General features: G+C 36.8%; 1 protein-coding gene across 5 annotated transcripts in view; it reads right to left on the reverse strand.

Annotated features, from left to right (window-relative positions):
• Positions 1 to 23,715, reverse strand: part of LRRK2 (leucine rich repeat kinase 2) — a 142,144-nt gene that overhangs the window by 113,131 nt on the left and 5,298 nt on the right. For 4 of the 5 annotated variants that reach the window (XM_027592218.2, XM_027592217.2, XM_027592216.2 and 1 more), the window contains exons 3-12: positions 23,502 to 23,611; positions 20,888 to 20,976; positions 16,685 to 16,819; positions 14,315 to 14,449; positions 10,747 to 10,878; positions 8,450 to 8,569; positions 7,838 to 7,977; positions 7,665 to 7,744; positions 6,241 to 6,347; positions 1,693 to 1,822 (exon numbers count right to left, since the gene is read on the reverse strand). In XM_027592218.2, coding sequence (XP_027448019.1) covers positions 1,693 to 1,822; positions 6,241 to 6,347; positions 7,665 to 7,744; positions 7,838 to 7,977; positions 8,450 to 8,569; positions 10,747 to 10,878; positions 14,315 to 14,449; positions 16,685 to 16,819; positions 20,888 to 20,976; positions 23,502 to 23,611 — 1,178 coding nt within the window. The remainder of the gene's footprint in view (positions 1 to 1,692; positions 1,823 to 6,240; positions 6,348 to 7,664; positions 7,745 to 7,837; positions 7,978 to 8,449; positions 8,570 to 10,746; positions 10,879 to 14,314; positions 14,450 to 16,684; positions 16,820 to 20,887; positions 20,977 to 23,501; positions 23,612 to 23,715) is intronic. The other variant, XM_027592219.2, reaches the window with a different exon arrangement.

The following is a 23,715-nucleotide window of genomic DNA, read 5'->3' on the forward strand; positions in this document are numbered from 1 at the left end:
TTGATGGAGAGGAGGTAGGTGGAGGGGATGGGGTAGCTGGGTGATGGGCATGAAGGAGGGCACGTGATGGAATGAGCACTGGGTGTTCTATGCAACTGATGAACCACTGAACTCTAGCTCTGAAACTAATGATAACACTGTATGTTAATTAATTGAATTTAAATTAAAAAAAGGAAATCCCCCCCAAAAAAACCTTGTCCTTGCTTCACATGGTTCTGTGGCCCCTGTAATACAACCCCTCTCATCAACCTGTAGGTCCCAGGTTAAACACATGCCCTCCTTGTATATTCCCTTGTTTGTCATTCCACCTCATTCACTCCCCTCTAACCGCTGTGCCCCTCACACATCCCCGCTGTTATGTTCTCACCCAGTATCGCGAACTCTCTGTGTATCAGTCTCTGCCACCGGACAATGAGTTCTTTAGTCACTGGCACGGGGTCCTCGTTAACTTGGAATCCCCAGGACTAAAACTTTACATATTTTACATATGAAGAAACAGCCAGGAGCACAGATTGCACACAATCTACAGCGTCTTAAACTGTAGATTATTCCACCTTGTTTTTGTCTCACTCATAAAGGTTCACACACTCCCAGGACCATGAAAATTGCCATTGGAGATAAACTTTGCACTCAAACATTCAAGGACAACATTTAAATAAAAGAAACATGACTCAAAGATATGATATATATTAACATAAATAGATTAGCTGGACCGATGTTAAAAACAATATAACCCTATTCCTTAAAAGACTACAGATGTGCTACATAGTTGACCATGCCATATGCATTTCATTTATTCATATTTAATAACAGTATTAATGATAATAGTTGTGATTTACTGAGTGCTTAAAATGTATAGGCATTATCCTAACTTTGTAAAAATCAACTGATTTAATACTTACATTATAAACTTACAACTTATGAGGTCATCACTATTATCCCTCTTTACCAATGAGTAACCTGATGTTTAAAGATCAAATAGTTGGCTCAAATTAGTTGGAAAGCCAGGACACAAAATAACTTTTTACTGCAACATTTGTGCCACTTATTTTTTCTTTTGAAAATTTTGAATTTACTTAGACTACGCCAAAGTTACTTCACATTCTCAGGCCTAACAAAATGCAAAAAGGTACCGAGCCTACCCTGCAGCGAGCACCTTCTGTATGTAATTCAGTTTTGGTCTTTTAAACAGGTTTGTTTTTGTTTAAGCCAGTAGTTCTGCCCTCCCCACACTCACCCCTCCACTCCCCACCCTACCCTGTCATCCACCCCCACAGCAGAAAGAGAAGACAAAGTTAATTCAAATGAAAGAATAATAATAAATATTAGTTGTGAAAAAAGCAACAATTAGAAGCCACACGCTGATTTTATCTCATATACCTTTCACACATAATAATTCGAAAAACTGTTTAAGGTTACATGCTGTATAACTGCCATTTTTCAAAACGTAGTCCATACCAAGCACAGAGTACAAAAGCCAACCTTCAACATGTTTCTATGATCTCAATTATCCCTTTCAATAGTTGGATAAAATAAGTCTGTGGTATCAGTGAGATGAGATTATATTCCACAATGTTTCAATCTGCATCTGTCTTATGCTTTTCTTCTAATTCTTAGAAATATGTTTGAAATATTGATATTCTACCAGTCCCAAGAGTATATATTTGGCATAAGTCCATGAATCTATATTACCTTCCTTCAAAGAGATGATTTAGCATTTTACAGCCACTTTCAGCAACTTCAGGAGAATGTATATGCCTCTGCATTAACTCCAATACATTCAGGTATATTCCTTTTGACAACAGGATTTTTCTGAAATTAACTATAAAAATTTGTTAATGTTACTCATAGAAATGAAAGAACATTTTCATAATTTCGCAGTAAGACACAGAATGTTAAGATAATCCAAATTCATAGAAAAGTATATACAAGTACTTATGGAAGTTATATTTCAATGCAACTTAAAGATCATTAATGTTTATTTCTTTAAAACATACACCATTTCAAGGTTTTCACATTTATTAACCATTTAGGTTGAGGTTTTGATTTTTAAGGTTTTACTCATAGAGTGAGTTGACTGGTACTAATATAATCCCATCCTTGTGAAAGAAGTGTTTCTACAGAAAAATGTTTTAAAATAATGCTCTCCAAGATAAGAACAAAAGTTACATTTCATTCTAATATTTATAACAGCTTCACAGAATAACTGCACTTATATAGAGCTAAGACTTGCTAGGCATGCTAGACACTAGTGAGCTGTGAATCAGTTACAGGTGCATGTAGATACTGACCACCTCTCAGCTCTTGGGAAGCAGGGGCAGTGGGGTGGGACAAGGCCTGGGACCATGCTGGGCTGCCTTCAGCCTTGAGCTACCTTCTCCATTTATCCCAGTGGACTGTACAAACATTATTCTTTCTATGTATGCCATCATGTGCAAAGGGATAGAAAGCACTTATAGAGAGAATAATTACATAATTTCACAATGTAATGCCAAAGCTTAATAAATACAGATATGGGGGTGCCTGGGTGGCTCAGTCAGTTAAGCATCTGCCTTCAGCTCAGGCTCAGGTCATGAACCCAGGGTCCTGGGATTGGGCCCCATGTTGAGCTCCCTGCTCAGCAGGGAGTCTACTTCTCCCTCTCCTTCTCCCTCTACCCCTCCACCTGCTTGTGCTCTCTCTCTCTGTCCCTCTCTCTCTCTCTCAAATAAATAATTTCTTTTCTTAAAAAAAAAGAAATAGATTTTCTTTACAACTGACTTCACACTCTATGTGAGAAAGTAACTATATCCCAACAATGATTACAGAATAATTTTTTTCTTTGTAATAGGCTTCTTTCGCTAAACGCAAATTCATTATCTTGAAGTTTCCATATAAACATCAATTGTCTTGAAGACTCTATATAAGTATCAATTCCAACATTACACACTGTAATTCAACACTCTGAAAGTGGCAGGAAATGAAACTGAGAAAGTATTGACTTAAGTACACAGAGGGTCCCAACTTTGGATGGGTCAACTTATGATTTTTCAGCCTTGTGATGGTGTGAAAGTGATACACATACAGTAGAAACCATACTTCAAATTTTGAATTTTCATCTCTTCCTGGACTAACGATATGTGGTATGATACTCTTTCTTGATATTGGGCAGTGGCAGTGAGCCACAAAATTACAAGTGAATAAACAATACATTTAACACTCTACTTCCTCATTCTGTTTTTCACTTTCAGTACACTATTCAATAAATTACATGAGACAGTCAACACTTTAGTATAAAATAGACTTTGTGTTAGATGATTTTGCCCAATTGTAAGCTAATGTAAGTCTTCTGAGCACACTTCAGTTCAGCTAGGCTAAATTATGATGTTCAGTAGTTTAGGTGTATTAAATGCATTTTCAACTTTCAACATTTTCAACCTACAATGGGTTTATCGGACATAACTCCATCCTAAGTCTAGAAAGAGCTATATTTCATGTGTGATTTTTTTATTAATTTATTTGGGTGGGGGGATGTTCGGAGGGAGAAGCAGACTCCCTGATGAGCAGGGAGCCCGATGTGGAACTCAATCCCGGGACTCCAGGATCATGACCTGAGCCGGAGGCAGTCGCTTAACCAACTGAGCCACGCACGTGCCCCCAAAAGAGCTGTATTTTGAAAATGAGTTATCAACCTCAAATTGGGAAAGGAAGAAATGATAAAAAATAGGGAAAACTCAGAAATAAGTGGAATTGATGTACACATTCTAAAATACTGCCAAAACCTGAAAAACGCATACCTTTCAAAGACACCCAGGATATCACACATTAAAATATAATAAGTTGGTTATTTTGCTTGGTTATGTCAGAAGTTTTAAGAACCCCTCCTAAAGTGGCTGAATTAAAACCTAGGGAATACTCTAAAAAGATAGAAGTCCCTCTAGACCAGCAGTTCTCAAACTGCAGAGCACCAGTGCCAGCCGGAGGGCCTATTGAAAAAGAGATTGCTGGGTCCCAAACCCAGAGTTTGTGATTCAGCAGGTCTGAATGGGGCCCTAGAATTTACATTTTTAACAAGTTCCCTGGAGATGTTACTGTTCCAGGGACCACAGATTAAGAACCACTGTCCTGGATATTAACCTAACTTTTGACTTAAAAATTAAACTTAAAAATTGAGATTAGAAATTTCATCAAACACCGGACCTAGAAGAAATTACATCATGGAGTCACTTCAGAGTTTTATAGAACATTTTAGACATCTTATCTCATTTACAGTATATCTACACAATACCCCTGACCACTTCCACTCCATTTTAGCAATCAATTACCTGCTTTAAAGAGCCAATAATAATATGCAACTATGCAACTTCCTTCAGCTCGTCAGTCAATATTCACCTTCTTTCCTGGTTGCCTTGTCACCATTTTATCTCCTCTGACCCCTAACACATATCCTTTTTCTTTGCTTCATTTTTTTTTCATAGCTACCTCACATATCATATATTTTATTTAGCCTTATTATCTTTTTACTATCTTACTGTCTTTCCATCACTAGAGTTCAAGCTCCCTGAACCTGGGAGTATTCTATTTAACTGATATATCCCAAGCGCCTAGATCATTGTCTGGCAGCAGCTCAATAAACATTAACTGAATTAACTAATTGATTAAGTGAGGAAAACGTCACATAGGATGTTCAAGCTTTGGCCTGGGGAACACCATGGCAGAAAACCAGTTCTCTGCCTGCCAGTCCAGTCATTTTTCTAGAAAACCACATCCAGCCCTGCATACCCAATGTTTCCAAGTGTCTTTCAATGAGAAGTAGCCTACAGAGGTTGGTGACCCAGCTGCTGAGTTCTTAATATTCTCCTGTGGCAGAACTCCAAGAACAGTACAAGGGACCTGAGTACAGTTTAGCCAGCAGGTGGCCAAGAACAAAGAGGTAAGGAACCAGCAAGAGCAGGGCAGTGATTTTGAACAGAGAAATGAAGGTTGACTCCAAATGTAACTAATCCTCAAACACTAGTTATTTTGTTGGCATATCAAACATTTCCACTGGGTGAAAAACTACAGCACCAACACAGTATGTGTACATGGTCAAGGTTGCTCTCCTCTCCTAAATGTGCCACACAAAAGCAACCAAGTCTGGTCCTCATTTTCAGGAAGGAGATCCTACCCAGGCCTCAGCACAGTAGAAGATGGGAGATTTAAGGACAGCGATTCCCTTTTCTACCACTCCAATTCTGACTCATCCTCCCAGAGGACAACCCCTGTCTGTCTGTAAGGGCTCTTGCCCACACAAGTGTTTTATTAAAGTGCTATCTGAGAGGTAGAGTGAGAAAGGAGGAAAAGGAAGAAGAAATTATTTTCCTCTTGATTTGACTTAAATAACAGCATTGAGAAACATGCCTGGAGTGGTTTCTTGATTCCTTTCACTCTATGCAGGTTCTCTACTAACAGGTGGTGCTAGCATTGGTCTTTGTTTCCAGCTTTGTGTGTTTTTCTCTCTTTTGCTCCCTCCAAAAATATCCTGCAAGAGCTGCCAAGTCCCACTGCCTTTCTGATGAGTTTTCTCCCAAGATTTTCTGGCAGTATTTCCTGTTCATGGGGGCCTGAAATCTGAACAGCTAGAGCCTCAATTTTAAAACTCAGAGCCTTTCCAAGATATAATAGCCATTTTTGTCTCCTTAATAATGGAAAGCTATAAGACTTACACGTAAAGGACAAGTTTACCAGATTTTAAAATGGTGAATATCTCTCCACGAACTGCATTATCTAGAAAGTGTTCCTTAAAAAAGTAACAGGAACAGTATATTAAAGAAAATGGAAAAAAGTGACCATTTGGTACCAAAAAAAAAAAAAATCCCACTCAACACAAGGTAAAAGTCCATCAATGAGAAACTGGTTCATAAAATAGGATCTAGGTGTACACTGGGAAACTACATGGCCCTTAAAAATATAAATATGAAATTTTACATTTATCAGTACCAAAAAGAAAACATGTAAAATCTGCTTATAAAATTATTTATATTATCCCATTTTGGCAAAAAGTAGAAAATATATAGTATATGTCACATGTGACTACACACATAGAAATTCAGGGAAAAAATCAAAATGTTTATTTTCTTCTTTATCCTTTGGCCTATATATAAATATCTCTATATATCAGATACATAGATCTACATATTTGAATTTTAATAATATATTGTCTTTATAATTAAAACAATACAAAGTGTGTTTCCTCGTATTAAAAAATGGTGCACCCCTTACCATTTTGTTCTAACAGAGTCGACAATGCATTTGCAGATGCCTGGAAGACTTCTCTTGATGAAGAATGCATCAGCATGGAGAGCATCACTTCCCTATGAGCTGGGAACCTTTCACAAATTCAATCACAATATTACTGGTAATCTTTTTAATAATTAGTTCAAATATTCATGTATTATTATCTAATCTAACAACAAATAAAGGCATATAAACATTTCATGTCACCTCCACTTATAAGAGTGAATTATAATTAAACAGTTTTATATTTAAAAGATAGTTCAAATCCACTAAATACTAATAAATCAGTATTTCTCTGTTTCTTCAAAGTTGATAAGCAGTTGGGGGGGAAGACTCAGCAAATATATAAAGAGGTATTAAGAGTAAAAAGAAAAGTGAGAAAAAGAAGATAATGGAAACAAGAAAAAAAATGAAAATCATAAAGGAGCATCATGAGTTTTAAAAAGTGTAGAGCATAATATATTTTCTTTTAATAGTGTATTTATTTTAAAGTTCGCTTATGGATATTGAGGAATCAGTGTGCTATGAGCTGAAATTTATAAACTGCATCATGAACCTAATCTCTTAAAAAGATTGCTCAAAGTGGATTAGGATGCTGGTTTAGCATACAGTTTTCAGAAGAATTACTGTTTCCTTTTCAAAATGGAGATGTATAATTAAATAGCATCTGTGTTATTAATTCTCTCCTGGTTGGCAATGGATCGTGATACAAACAGATTTTCAGGATTTGAGATATAGACTATTACTATTTAAGTTTCCAAGATAAGTCATTCAAAAGTCATCAAAAGAAGAACATACCCAGAGCAAACATAAGCATTTCCATAAAGCACAAAGGCTCATGGGCATGAAACAACTCTGATATACACAAAACTCCTGTTTACAGTTTGTGTCTTTGAGAAAGAGAACTGGTCTTATGAAGCTTGAATTACACTCCTGCAGAATGCCTCCTCAAGAGCTGACACCTACAAATAACCCTCTCAGGAGAAGACAGGTCAACAATGCCACATCAAGTGAGGAATCACTAAGGAGACCTCTGACCACATTGCATTCACGATATTGACAACCTGCTAGCTAGTCACTGCAACAGAAAAGGTCACAGATGACTGCCATCTCTGTCACCTGAGATTAATTAACATAGCATTTTTAAATGATCAGCTAGAAAATTGAAAGTTTCTTTTCTCAATGATTCATAATTTCTGAATGATTCTTGATTCCAAATCATTGGGCAATAACTCTCAAACACATCAGGAATCAAAATATTATATACACTCTACTATTTTGTGGCAGCACTTGAAACATATATGCCTATATCAAAAATATTTCTAACAATAAAAGTTACACAGTATTTTATATGGATCGATTAAAAATGTAATTAAAATTTTCTATCATATAAAATCAAAACTACTGACTGGCCATCTTCATCTCCAATCTTCTCATGTAAACTGTTTTGGTACATAAGGAGATTGTTAAGGGCCCAGCATGCAGCTTCCTGGATCAGGGGAGAAAAAAGAAACCTGTCAAAACATAATTTAATGAACAAACATAATTTTGAATAACTATAATATTTATGAAAGAGTACAACCTGCACGTGCTTATTCTTTCTATGCCAAGTTAACGCTTTGTAACAGGCTTCCAACCAGAATAATTTATCTTCTTCCTCATCATCAGTCTCTGAATTCTCATTCTTTTCCTCTAAATCTTGATTTAAGAAAATGGTCTCAGCTTGAAAAAATATAAATATATGATTTACTTACAGTTTGAATGACCAACATGAAGTCCATATTTTGAAACATTATGAACAAAGTGAGGTATTCCTTAGTTGTGGCCTTAGTTCATTATAAAGACTTTTTTAAATATATTACACACCTCAGAATACTGCTATTCCATCAAATGAGGAAGAGAGTACCAAACAAACCTAACAGATTAGAGGAAGATTAACTGAGATTAGCTGCCCAATAACAAAACTAAATCAAGGATGTATTTACTCATGTACGAAGTGGGAATGGTATACTTATCACAACAGTTAGTTCCCTTGAAACTATTCCTTAGAAAATGAATTACATTAGGACAGAAAAGCCAATTAACGATTCCTTCTCCACATACGACTTTCTTGTTATAATGATGTCTTGTTATAATGTTCACATTCAAGATCAAATGCAGCTGTAAAAATTTCCTTTTGAGTACAGTTACTTACTGAGGAGTGCTAAACAGCTGAGTGCTGCAATCTGTAACGTGGCGTTCTTTGAATATCGCCGCACAGCTTTCACCACAAACTCATGTACCTCATTTAATACCAGAATATTAAAAAAATTACCTAAAAGGTAAGTGAGATACTAGCTGAATGCTCATCCATAGAACTTAAATTACCTTGAATTATACAACAGTATTTATATCAATAAATATGAAGAGTGAATATTTTAATGACATTAAGATATATATTAATTAAAATATTTAAATAGCTATAAAAATATTAATTAAAATAGCTTAATATAATTGCATAAAGGTTTGAAAATTTATTTCATGCAGTCATTTAATTATCTTACTTAGACAAAGGAACTGACTGAGCAAAAATAGTGGTATGTTTGGGTTACATTAATTTTGTGTTCTTTCACTCCCTCTCATGTCATTATCATATAAAACAATGAGGTATCTGTTATGCATGGCTTTTGTACAAAACAGCTTGATTTTCTAAAGATAAGGGAGAAAACCTCCCTTGTGATTAAATGCTTTTGCCGAACCCTTCTTTCACTTAAAGGAATGCTGCTCAGAAAACTCGTTGGCATGCATCGTTTACTTGATCTTATCTGTGATGATCTTAGAAAAAAAAATAAGAGAATATTTCACCCCCTCTAACCCAAACACCAGGAAGAAGTCTCACCCCTTTCTACATTCACTTTTCTGAGAATCAACACATCATTCAAAAATCTAAATCCTTATGAGGAAGGAATTTGTAAATGATATTCCACCTGTATGTGCCTCCTTCCATTTAAGCTTATTTGTAACTCTCTTAACAGTCACCAGTTTCCTTCTAGAAGTAAGAATGAGGGGCGCCTGAGTGGCTCAGTTATGATCAGGTCATGATCTGGGGATCAAGACCTTTGTCGGCTCCCTGCTCAGCGGGCGGTCTGCTTCGCCCTCTCCCTCTGCCTCTTCCCCAGCTCGTGCTCTCTCTCTCTCTCTCTCTTAAATAAAAAAATAAAATCTTTAAAAAAAGAAGAAGAAAACTCCTATTTAGCTACAAGTGTAATTAAATGAACCCTGAGACACAAAGCCAGGATTGGAAAAGATCCTATATTATGAAAAGCCTAAAGCCCACACTAAATATTAATCAACGGCTTCAAAATCAAAAGGCAGTTTAATTAGGTATAGCTCTTCTCTGGGGCGCCTGGCTGGCTGTCAGTTAAGTGTCTGCCTTCAGCTCAGGTCATGATCTCAGGGTCCTGGGATTGAGTCCTGCATCGGGCTCCCTGCTCAGCACAGAGTCTGCTTCTCCCTCTCCCTCTGCTTGTGCTCTCTCTCTCTGTCAAATAAATAAATAAAATCTTTAAAAAAAAATTAGGTATAGCTCTTCTTTAACAACACCTTCTTATGTTCTTGCCTCTTTCACATTCACCCACTAAACAGACATACTCCCCGCCCTTAGAGGTCTGTAGTCTTGGAAAGTCATTTCAGAGGATTCTCTTCTACTTTTACCAACTTATCTAAACTTGGGTTGTCCCTTCACCTTCTTTTTCCCTACCATGCCACGGCCAACAACCGCTCTACCATTGACCAACTGTGTGACTGGGCAAATACCAGTGAGACTGGCCTTCTCTTACTTTCAGACAATTTATATGAAAATACATAGCAAATTATATAAGGCCTTTAAATGCATAAACCCCATAATTAGGTTACATAATTTGACAAAATGATAATTATTCATTGACTTTGGGTTTTTATTTTAATTAGGAAGAGAAAGTTAAGCTTCTTCTGGAACAGTAACAAGGCAATAAATTCTCTAGTCACTAAATGGGACAGATAATAATCTGTTAAGAGATAAATGAGGAAGAAAAGAAAAGCATCCTTATCTGAAGATCGAGTTAATGGCTTTTTAATACTGGATGGTGTTAACTCCATAGAGAAAGCAGGGAAAAGAAGTAGCCCGGAGTAGCTTTACCAGCACTGGTAATGACTTAAGTTGGTTGGGGCATTCTTCTGCTTTGTGCTTCACATTTTCTACATGTTATGCTTATTCTTTTGTATGTATCAACTATTGATATAGTTATACCTTAAATACACCACTAACAATAAGGTGAGACTTCTCTTTCATTATGCACATCAATTTCTGCCACTGCTTTTAAAATTCTAACCATGGCAGAACAATTTGCTATTTTACAATATTTCTATCCAATGTATGTCAATATGCTACTTATCAACACACAACATACATATGCTGTATATATTTACATCATATAGACCATGATAATAAGTTAACCAAGAATTATAACTCACCTAATGTAAGCCTATGGAGCAAGCAACAACTCACTTCTTGAATCTTTTCATTGACAGGGAAAGCTTTCATGGCTTCTACCACAATGTTATAACACCTGACATTGCCACTCATGAGGACTTCAACATTATTGCCTAAATTTAAAGAAATAATAATCATCCAAAGGTAATAACAGGTAACAATTTCCCACTTGAAATATACATACAAAAACATCTTGTACATTTTGTGAATATTTGCCAGCAAAAAGGCTATACTTCCAAATTTAAATATCACGTTCTGTCAAATAGCTGTAAAAAACACTATGCTCATGCTAATATAATAGGATTTAGGACTCTTCTCTAGCATTAAGGGGAAATTGCTTTAGTCCTGTTTCTTCACTTACAAACAAACAAAATAAAGGGATAATTGAGAGTGCTTTTATGTAAGCCTAAAAATGTAATGTCTTGGCCATAAGTTTTCAAATAAATGCATTTGGAGCCTATTGCCTAATGAGGCACTAACTCCACTGGATAACGCCTTTTACATTGTTCCTTTCTCTCAAACCAACAGAAGGAAAATCAAAATCTTGTCACATAACAGAACGGCTAAAATCAACTACGACTTATTTCCTGCCCATTCCAGAAGGGCAGCAGAAAAGCAGCAGTGTCCCAGGCAGCAAATTCAAGCTTCCTGAGGCTCTGAAATAGAAGAGGAGAGGTAGGGGGGAAGCAGGGCACAGATGACTAAGGGACAAACACAGGTGAACCAGAAAGACAGGAAGGAATCTACTGGGAAAGGCAGTCAGTCAACAGAAAGAGTGAGTATATGAACCCACGTGGAGAAAACGAATTTGCATTTCTGAATGAAATGTTGACTATTATTAAAATAAACCAAAAAAAAAAAAGGGTGTTTGCAAGACATTTTCCTGTCTTTTTTGGCATAACCAAACTAAACAACTGTTTCTCCAAAAATATATTTTTAATGTTTAAGTTGTATTTTAAAGAGCATTGAATATAGGAAAACATGTTCTGACAAAAGGAAATGGCTTCTGAAAATAATTATCTGCTTTTACTCAGAATAGTGGACGTGATTTGCTCTAAGACTCAGAAGCAAACATCTTTCAATTAGAATCAGTGTTTAAAACATTTCATTTTTCTTATTTTTAGTTGCTACTTTCTTTGACCTTTGCATTCTGAATCAACACATTCTTCACTGCAGTTATGTCAGATGGGGGTGGAAAACAATGAATTTCAAAGCAGCCAGCCCAAAACAAATAAATAAATGTATAAATATAACTGAGGAAAAGTAAAATGAAAAATATATTCGGTTTGTGGACAGCGGATGACTCAGAAATTTTGAAGTATGTCCATTCTCTATTATAGTGCAGCTCCATCTACTTTCAAATGTTCAATTTCCCATGGATAAGAAAATGATGGATTTTATAACAATCATAAGAAAGAGCATCCTTTCACAATGGGATCGGGTTTTTACTGAAGACTCACATCAGATTTCCATGTCTGAAACCATGTTGCATATTATATATACCATACTACGGTACACACGTAGGAAATATAAATTATGTAATAACACTGTCGATATTTTTACACTTATTACATACCAGGTACTAGTCTGCATTTTTCAACTTATTTAACCATTTAATCCTCACAACTTCGCATGTGTGAAGATGAAACATCACTAAATAAATGTGTGTGTATATCCTGTATGAAATGCTCATGTGCACTTACAAAACAAAAGTAGTAGATTCGGAAGCATGATTTTAGCCCATTAGCAGTCACTGGTAATATACACAGCAAATTAATTTCTTCTTATTTGTACTTTTTTTGTGATAGAAGTGCCTAAATTTCAAAGCATCAAGAAAATGCTAAACAAGAATCATTATAAAGTTCAAACTTCATCCTGTGGCTTTTCAAGCCTTTCAAGATCTGCTTATGTTTCCAGCCTCATCCACTGACTCTTATCAAGCCCTGCCCCCCACCTCCCTTAAATAACACAAAAGCACTCAGGGCTGGACATATGCATAGGTGTGTGTGCATACACACATGCACATACACACACAAACACACACTCTTAAGTACACAGTTTACTGAACTACTTTTATCCTTTTTAATTATTATTTCTTTTAATTTAAATTCAACTAATTAACCTATAGTGTATTATTAGTTTCAGAGGTAGAGTTCAGTGATTCATCAGTTGTATATAACACCCAGTACTCATTACATCACGGGCGCTCCTTAATGTCCATCACCCAGTTACCCCATCCCCTCACCAACCTCCCCTCCAGCAACCCTCAATTTGTTTCCTATGATTAAGAGTCTCTTACGATTTGTCTCCCTCTCAGATTTTGTCTTGTTTTATTTTTCCCTCCCTTCCCCTATGATCTTCTGTTTTGCTTCTTAAATTCCACATATGAGTGAGATCATATGATAATGGTCTTTCTCTGATTGACTTATTTCACTTAGCATAATTCCCTCTAGTTCTCTCCATGTCGTTGCAAATGGCAAGATTTCTTTTTGTGTGTGTGGCTAAGTAGTATTCCATTGTATATATATACCACATCTTCTTTATCCATTCATCTGTTGATGGACATCTGGGCTCTTTCCACAGTTTGGCTATTGTGGACATTGCTGCCATAAACATTGGGGTGCAGGTGCCCCTTCAGATCACTACATTTGTATCTTTGGGGTAAATACCTAGTAGTGCAATTGCTGAGTCATAGGGTAGCTCTATTTGCAACTTTCTGAGGAACCTCAATACTGTTTTCCAGAGTGGCTGCACCAGCTTGCATTCCCACCAGCAGTATAAGAGGGTTCCCCTTTCTCCACATCCTCGCCAACATCCGTTGTTCCGTCTGGTTAATTTTAGCCATTCTGACTGGTGTGAGGTGGTATCCCATTGTGGTTTTGATTTGTATTTCCCTGATGCCAAGGGATGTGGAGCACTTTTTCATGTTTCTGTTGGCTATTTGTATGGCTTCTTTGGAGAAATGTCTCTTCATGTCTTCCGCCCATTCCTTGATTGGATTATTTGTTCTTTGGGTGTCAAGTTTGATAAGTTCTTTATAGCTTTTGGACATTAGCCACTTTCATCTTCTTGAATGCACTATGCTCTCTCTTGCTCCAGGATCTTGATACTTAACGATGTTCCCTGCCTGGGACACTCTGCCTGCACTTCACCTCAGTCATCCCTACACACAGAGCTCTCATCATTAAAGTCTCTACTAAGAGACCTTGCCTCCCTTCTTGTTTCTCTCATAACCCCAGGTACTTCTGCCAGTACTTGCCTTATAATACATTGTAATCACCTATATTATCTATATCTGGCATGGTACCACGGGCTCTGAGGAGGCAAGAAACATGTCTACATTTTCTGCTACTGTTTCCCAGCACCAAGTGCTGAGCCAGCTGCAGTACCGTATCAATAAATAAAAAATAATTAAATTAATAAATAAATAAACAGGATTCCCATCTGCAAGTTTCTACATAACAAAAAATAATTTTAAATGCACTCAGAAAGGAGATAAATTGTAATTTTTCATATACAAAAAAGAAATCATGCACATGGGGTACTTACAAGGAATTGCTAGGGAATGTAAACAGTGCAGCACATGAAGCACAATTTCCTCTTCATCTTTAAAATTTTTTAATGCATTAAGCAAGATCATATAATCTTTATTCTCAACAAATTCAGTCAGCTGCTCCTCTGAAACTAGAAAAATGAAAGACAAAATGCTGAAAAAGCTTAAAGATGATATAAGATTTTAATTACTTAAAAATATAATATTCATGTCAATCATATGAGACACAGTAAATACAAGAGACATAAAGTTAAAGATGCGTATTTCAGCCAAACCCTTCTTAAGAATTTTATAATGGGGAAAAAAAGCTACTGAGATTAAAAGAATTTCTTTTTGATCTATATTAGTTTAGTGTTTTAAAATGTAGAAGTGTTAGTGACCAAATAATTCTCAGAAAAACAAAATTATTTATAATTTCCTTTGGGAAACTGACCAATGACTAATAAAGATGGCCTACTGCAAGTGACTATATCACAATACTTAAAAAGGAGTGGTCAATGGTACACTGTTTAAAAGCAGCTCAGTTCAAAAGGGGTGAACTTTAGCAAATGACAAGTAATTAGACTTTGAAGTACTCGGTCTCAATGGTCTTGATTTCATCAGAGATTATTATAAATTTTCATAATTAAAGTCTTTTTAATCAAGCCAATGAGTTCCATTTGGAGTCATTTTATTGGGTGGGTAGCTCAAAAACATGTATACAAATCTGGTTTTTCTAGCCTGAGAATAGCACAGACAAAAACGCTGGAAAACATGGCACACTAGATCAGCATTACTTTTTTGTTTTTCAACTTGATACCAATGCTCCGTATAAAATGATGTGAAATTGGTTAGGTTCTTCAAATAAGTGAGGAGTATCATGGAACTTTCTCATTTTATTGAGCAGTTTCCACAGTATACTTCCAAATTGGGGAAATTCACTTTACAGGTCTCAGTAAGTCCCAGAGAACTTGATAGTCCTAAAAAACTCAGAAATTTTTCTGCTCTATATTTAATCAAAATACTGTCAATACTGACAATATTTCTATTGAAAAAGAGCTTCCTTTTAACATTCCCTAGTCCTTCTCCATGTGTCCTGGATGGGACCCAATGCTGGCCAGAGAGCCCTTCTCCCATCAACAAGAATGTGCCCTTAAACTGCAACACAGAAGGTAACAGACCTCTGAGACAATGGAACCTCAAACTCAATTCTGCCCAGCTCTTATCAAAAGCTTAGTTGCAAGATAAAACATTTATAGAAGATATCCCGAAAGACATGCAGTTCCTTGACTCCTCACTCACAGTAAACCTCTTCTCTGCCAAGCCTGATCATCACAGCGCTGGGTTCCAGGTCCATGCTGTTCTGACACTCGACAGTCTCTTTCACTGAAATACACTTTGTACTCTTTATAAAACGTGTGTACTTTATCATCTCATCCAGGGAAACCCAAGAGAGTATTTTCCCAGGTCTCCCACGACCCTGATCCCTTCTCCTGATAAATGGGTTTATTTTTATCTCAAGTAACTTCGTAACAGGCAATGTTTAACTCTTCTTTGCCTGATAGAAAGGAGAGAGCCAGATTTCTGGTCCATGCCTTGACAAGTATACATGATCTGAAGTCACTAGTAAATTTAACCAGGCTTTACATTATTTTCCCTTCACGCATTTCCTCATCCATTTTTTTCTCCAGTGTACTATAAATATCTGTAAGCTGTTTAAAGTCTTTTTGAAATGAGACAAGAATTAAATAGTAGATGTTGATCTATTCCATTCCTGGAGATGCCAGAAACTCAGGTGGCAAACTGAACTACAGTGAGGGTAACTAGCTGTGTGCCCACAGACAGGTTACTCATGTCACCTCTCGCATCTATACCCTCATCAAGTCAGTGGAAGGACTAATGGTTCCAACCAACTCCAAAATTACATGATAATCTCTGTTGTCTTAGTCCCATGAGATAAAATACATATTTGTCTTTTTCCTAAGGGACACTCTGCAAACCTTCTGGTTCTTTATACATAGTCTTCAGCAATTTCTAAAATCCCTGGAGATGACTCAACATCATAAATCCAAATTTATTCTATGCTTTGACTTTACAGTTTTATTTTTTCTTTCTTAACACCTACACATCCAGTTTGCAAAGTGAACCATAAGTCTTGTCAAGCAATGGAAGAAAGTCTACTACATTTGCATAATTTATAACCCATGAATGAAATTCATTCCACAAAACAATTTTTCTGAATTAACCCCATTATTTATCCTTGACTGACAGCCCCCCCTTCTTCAAAAATAGTAAAATTTTAGATACCTTATTATCATAATTATATTCTACTTTTCCCTTGCTTCTTTTATAAATATGAAAATAGAGAATCTGACATTTTTAAATACCTCTTTCAAACAGCACACGTAAAGCTTTGCATCCAAGTTTCTGGACTTCGTCATTGGCTGAAAATGTGCGCATGGCATCAAAAATTAACAAGAAAATATCACTTTCTTCATCCAATATCAGCAAAGTGATTTTGCCTATTTTGAAAAGAACAATATGCCCCAGATAAATAGCTGTTTCAACATTTAGTGTGTTGATTTTTACATGAGGACTATGAATGGTTTGTGAACTCTTCTTGATAAACCACTTAATTACCCCAGATGTTAGACCTATCAAGCTCTATAATCTTTCTAAGTGAAATAAATTCCCAGTATACTTTACTATAACTCTATGATTCCTAATCAATACCTATAGCCAAGGTCTTTTGCTCTAAACTCCTGAAATGTATCTATCTGCCTCTTAGACAACACCATCTGAATATTCCATGGGCACCCTATATCTAGCCTTCTTCTGTTCCCTGTCTTCTTCAGTGATACCATCATCCAAGTTACCCAAGAGAAACTACCAAGTCATCTTCCTTCTTCCATCCTCCCTCTCTCTTCGCACCGTCTGCTCAACCAAGGAATTAACTCGTTACCAAGTCCGTCAAGTCTATCTTCTAACTAATCTTGAAAATTCCCTTTGAAGTAGCAGCCACCCCCCTCCCCACATTCCTATTGCTTTCAGAACCTCATCATCTCTCACTTGGAATGCAAACACAATTGTTTAATGCTCTGCCTGGCCCAAATCCCTCCCTAACTAATTTATCCCCTGCATCATATTTCTAACACCAATGTGCTCCTATATATTCCTTGCTGAAATCTTCTCAGGTCTTTTCATACTGTTCAGTCTGTCCAACAAGACCCTTCACAAACTGACTTCATGTATCTCATCAGCCTCACTCCCTCCATGCACTGCCTTGACTCCAAACATGCTAAACTCCCTACTCATGACTTAACGTTTTCTTTGATAACCCTTCACACTTGCACTAGCTGTACAGAATGCCCTTGCCCCTTCCCACTCCAAACATATTCCTGCCATAATCCGAGAAATAACCACAAACAGCACCTACTCTGTCAATAAAAACAATAGTACTGGAATAGGAGCGGTAGTAACAGTAAACACGTGTCTAGCACGTAATGTGTCTTACACCGGTTGAAGCAGCTCACTCCAACACATGTAAAAACCCACCATGACCCCATAATGTAGGTGCGATCCCCATTTTAGAGATAAGAAAACTAAAGCACAGAAAGGTTAAGTGACCCAAGTGACTTTGTCCAAGTTCCAACAACTAATAAGAGACAGAGCTGAATTACTTAGCAGTTTATGTCCATGCTCCTAAGTTCTTTGAATGAGTTTAGCTACTCTCTTCTCTATGTTCCTGTAGTGCTTTTTATCATATCCCAGTTATAGTACTTTTCTGATTAAATTTAAATTTCTGGGGTACCTTCGTGGCTCAGTTGGTTGAATGGGCAACTTTTGGTTTCGGCTCAGGTCACGTGGGATCAAGCCCCGCGCCCGGCTCTGCACTCCGCAGAGTCTGCTTTGGATTCTCTCTCCCTCTCACTCTCCCTCCAGCTCATGCTCTCTTTCTCTCTCTCTCTCTCTCAAATAAATAAGTAAAATATTTTAAAAATAAGAAATAAATTTAAATTATTTCTCACACTACTATTTTTTTTAAAGATTTATTTACTTATTTGAGAGAGAGCACTCGTGCATGAGTAGGGGGAGGGACAGAGGCTGAGAATCTTCAAGCAGACTCCCCGCTGTGTGTGGAGTGTGAGGTGGGGCTGGATCCCAGAACCCATGAGACTGTGACATGAGCTGAAATCAAGACTCCAATGCTTAACCATCTGAGCCACCCAGGCGCCCCTCTCACACTATTTTTTATGTCTTTTCTTGTCCTGTCCAATTCAGGAGCCACTAAGCACATGTGGCTTTTTAAACTTTTAAATTAATTTAAATTAAATAGAATTAAAATTTAGTTTCCCACATTTCAAATGTTCAATAGCCACATATGGCTATTTGCCATGACACTGAAAGGTGCAACATTTCCTTCGTTGCAAAAACTTATACTGGACTGTGCTGCTGGACTGTGCCCTTCTCTGTTGCAGGAATTTTGCCTCATCTGCCTTAAGAGTTCTCCAGAGGCCAGCACAAAAGTAAATGCCCAATAGCTATTAAATCCATTAACTAACAAACCAAACAATAAAAACAATCCATAAGTTAACCTTTAATAAATATCTGAGATGAACTTAAAACACATTAAAAACTTCCCTAACAGCGTAAAATTCTAAATGTTACATGGAAGATATTAAATTAACCAGTCTTTTCAAGACACGTGTCAGATTTCCTAAATGTCTGCACGTTGCTGACTTCAATATATTCCAGTGTTGGGAAAATTCTTCTAATTCATAAACTCTCAGTTTCTTGTCCATAGCAAATGGAGAACAAAGGAAAAAGAAAAAAAGGCTCCCAAGGATGGGTTTCAAATAAATCATGGTTAAGACTCATTGGTGCACCCCATCATGTATTTTAATAAAAGGCTGTGGTAAAGTGGTGAGAACCTTCTGGCCTTTCCTACTCCTATCCCTTCATACTCTGATCTTCACCTGCCTTCTTCCTTTCTCTTTCTCTTATCCAGTCTTCATTGTTTAGTAGGGCCGATGAGCACATTTAAAATCTTCCTACCCGGGCGCCTGGGTGGCTCAGCTGGTTAAGCGGCTGCCTTCGGCTCAGGTCATGATCCTGGAGTCCCGGGATCGGGTCCCGCATCGGGCTCCCTGCTCGGCAGGGAGTCTGCTTCTCCCTCTGACCCTCTCCCCTCTCATGCTCTCTCTCTATCTCATTCTCTCTCTCAAATAAATAAATAAAATCTTTAAAATCTTCCTACCCCACAGATCCAACCCCCACCATGCCATCTTCCCAGGTACCTGTAACTCTAGGTATGCTGTTCTCTTGACCTAAAGCACCCTCTACCACTTTGAGAGGGAAAACCACTCCCCATCATCATGCTTAGCTCCCTGTGAGCAGCCTTTCTTCTCAGAACCTTAGCAAGTGTCCATCACAGCAGTAATCATAACTATTGCACCATACCAAGATTCTTTGTTTCCAGGTCAATAATCCTCCAAGCAGAAGTGTCCTCAAGGAAAGAACCTGATATGTGGACTCAGACCGTGGTTCTACTAGCTACTGGCTGAACCAAACTCTTTGTGCTTCCATGTCCCTCACTAGAAAACTCTGATCAAATACCTATCTCAAGAGATGTTTTGAGGATTACATTTTTAAAAGCATGTGAAGTATTTTACATGTGAAGCCTGGCATCTAGCAAGTATTCAAGAAGCAGTGCTGTGTATTTTTAAAATATTACTATTATGTCATACCCTAGAACATATAGAAAACATATTAGAGATATAATAGAGAAAGATATAATAATGACAAGGACCTATACGGCCAACAAGCTAATGGGAATGTGACATGCGGGACCAGACTTTGGGAGCAAAGCTGGGAAGAGAAATTAGGTTCAGGAATAATATATAAAGGTGATGCTTAAGGTCAGGATATTGGGTGGGATTTTTGAAAGAAAAAGAGTGGAGAAAAGAGATAAGGAGAGGGGCACCTGGGTGACTCACTTGGTTAAGCGTCCGACTCTTGGTTTCAGCTCAGGTCATGATCTCAGGGTCATGGGATCAAGTCCTGCATCAGGCTCCATACTCAGCACGGAGTCTGCTTGTCCCTCTTCCTCTGCTCCTCCCCGCTCTCTCTTTGCTCCTCCCCCCGCTCCTCCCCCCATTTGTTCATGTTCTCTCCCTCTCCCTCAAATGGATAAATAAAATCTTTAAAAAAAGAGAGAGAGAGAAGGAGAGAAAACAGAAACAAAATTTTGGAAATCACTGATATTTAGGTTATATTATATTCTTATATTTTAAAAAGACATTAAAACACATTTGGTAAATGGTTTAAAAATTTTTTTAGGGGCGCCTGGGTGGCTCAGTTGTTAAGTGTCTACCTTCGGCTCAGGTCATGATCCCGGGGTCCTGGGATCGAGCCCCACATCGGGCTCCCTGCTCCGCGGGAAGCCTGCTTCTCCCTCTCCCACTCCCCCTGTTGTGTTCCTGCTCTCGCTATCTAAAATCTAAAAGATTTTTAAAATCTTTAAAAAATAAAATAAATAAAATATTTTTTAATCTGAGTCAACATTAAAGATATACATGTGTATATACTACCTGAAGTTAGAAGGAGATCTAAGGTCTTCAGTCCAACTGTTAACAGGTTTACACTGGCATTATGAACTGTTAGCATTTTAAGAATCAGTCTGTAATTAAAAACAGAAATCAAGGTAAGAGTGAATTATCATACCTAGATGTTTGCTTTTTTAGATGTTGTGCTTCACTCACCTATATTTTTATTCATCTCATTGTATTTCATTCCCTAAGAAGCTCTTGTGCATTTTTCTTCCATTAAAACTGAGCCAAACTTGTAACAATTAAGAGGGAAGTATTATGTCTCAATTAAAAAGTTAAAACTTTTTCCTCTGGATGTTCAAATTCAATTACTAACTACTTTCACCCAACTCCATATCTAAACTATCATGAGGAATTATATACATCAAGAGATCAAGCCCATTTTTATATTTGATAAACTTGTGAATTATACTTTATGTACGTTGATATATTAAAATACAAAGATGTAATAAAAATGTTAGTTTGTATATATAAAGAACCCATATGAATATTTAAATTATTGATTTTTACTATTTTTGAAAGAGAAATTGACAATATTTTATCAGTGAACCTAGTACCTCAACAATATTCAATTAGTTAAAATTCATTCAATTTAAGTCTCTAAGTTAATCAATTCTAAAATATACGTGGTTAGCTTCACATCATTCGAAGAAGACAGAGCCTGGTGACATCCACAGATTCCCAAGAAACTTGCCACATGGTCTCCAGTCGGCAAGGTGAGGAATTGAGGGACCCTGTCCCTTTACTTCATCAATTAATTCTCTTCCAACCCATGTTGCCCTACCTGTCCCTGCATCATACCCACTGTTCCTGACTTCATCTCCACATGAAATTTCTTCTTTAGTACTGTAAACCTTTGGTGGAAAGAAGCCCTTAAATACAGGGAGATTATGTTTCACAATAAAGTTTGCTGGGAATGATCTAATATGCTCCACTATAGAAAGCAGTGTTTCTACCTTATTCACACTACTTCAGGCCTAAAGTAAGAATATAATAAATATTTGATGAACAGGGTGAATGAATGAATGACTAAATGAGTGCATGCGTGGCTGAATGAATGAATGAGCAAATGACACTCCCCACAGAAATGTTTATGTAATTTAATTTGAACAGTGAGTTTGTACTAGAATTTGACTAGATGAGTTTTCTAAAACTCCCTAAGTTTATAGATTGCTAATCTTTGGGGATTTTGGAAATCTGCAACTAAACCAAGGGACACACAACATTTCAATTACTAATTACAGTTATATTTCGTATCATTCCTCATTAAATGCTGCATACTTTAGAAGTGACTCATAGAGTTTCAGAAATTGTTTGGAGAGGGCGCCTGGGTGGCTCAGTTGGTTAAGCAACTACCTTTGGCTCAGGTCATGATCCTGGAGTCCCAGGAACGAGTCCTGCATCGAGTCCCGCATCGGGCTCCCTGCTCGGCGGGGTGTCTGCTTCTCCCTCTGACCCTCCCCCCTTTCATGTGTTCTCTCTCTCACTCTCTCTCTCTCAAATAAATAAATAAAATCTTGGAAAAAAAAGAAAAAGAAATTGTTTGGAGATGAGAATATACATTAACTGTAAATATGCTCTTTTCAAAACACTCTTTAGATCATGGAAACTGAAGAACAGCAACACATAAAACATCAAAGATGGAAAAATGAGTAAGCACGGATATGCTCACCTATGAACAAACAGCTCTTATGTGTTTCAATTTGCAACTATGGCTGATAGTAATAAACAATACAAAGATGTAAAATTTAGTTTTGCACAAAATACATTTTCCACAAGCTATATGTCATTGGAAGCAATAGGTATTCACTTCTCTGTGGTAAAGAAAAGTCACATTAGGTATAAAGAACACCTAAAGTTAATAAGAAAAGATAATTTTTAAAAGTCAAGGGAAAAAGTTATACAAAAAGGATTTTCCTGGAAACACATTTTTCTTCAGAAAATTTTTTCTTAACTAATTATGGCTAAAGAAGTGGTCTCATCTATGAAATCATTATGTTGCAAACTGCAGTAACATAGCTGGTAAAAACAACTATCAAGATTTGACTGCAGATGTGCTGAAAGGTAATTTCCTCTTTTTTCTTCATTTTGAAAGCTGTGGTTTAAGCTCGTAAGTATATATGTATGACTATATATATAAACGTACTTTTTAAAGACAGTAAAGCATAAACTTCTAAATTACTACTTACAGAACCAAATTTTAGTACCCATATTTTTTTTTAAGAACTAGTAGTTTGTATCAGTTCTACTATTAAAAAGTAAAAAACTTTTGTTGGTTTGAATTCAGAAGTAGTCATCAAAAATCTACAACCTAACCAATTGTATAACTGCATTATTATATTATTAAAACAATAATAATAGCACCTGACATTCTACCTCAAATGTCAATTTTCTACCTCAATTAGATAATATACTCCCGAGTTGAAAGAAATCTCTCTATAAATGTAAGTCACTGATTTGAGAAAAAAAATCTGTATTTTAGAGGATTTTACCAGATTTGCTTGGATTACAAATACATGATATATCAAGGGCAGGATTGTCATATGTATGGATAAACACTTAATGAAGTTTGTTTTTACGTATCTGTCATACTTACTGGTGAACCCCAAGTACTTCCCAATCATGTCCAATATCCTGAGGTCCCATTAAGCTTTGCATTGTATTTGGACAGATTTCTATCAATTTGCAAAGAAGGGACCAACCCACCTGAAAGCAAGAAAGGCAAATATTCACATTTTTTAAACATGCTAAAAGAACATATTCAGTCTCTTTCATTCTTACTGGAATACGTTACTACCTATTTTTAAATA

This window comes from Zalophus californianus, chromosome 9 (assembly GCF_009762305.2).
Source record: "Zalophus californianus isolate mZalCal1 chromosome 9, mZalCal1.pri.v2, whole genome shotgun sequence".
In the NCBI taxonomy this organism is placed as follows: Eukaryota; Metazoa; Chordata; class Mammalia; order Carnivora; family Otariidae; genus Zalophus; species Zalophus californianus.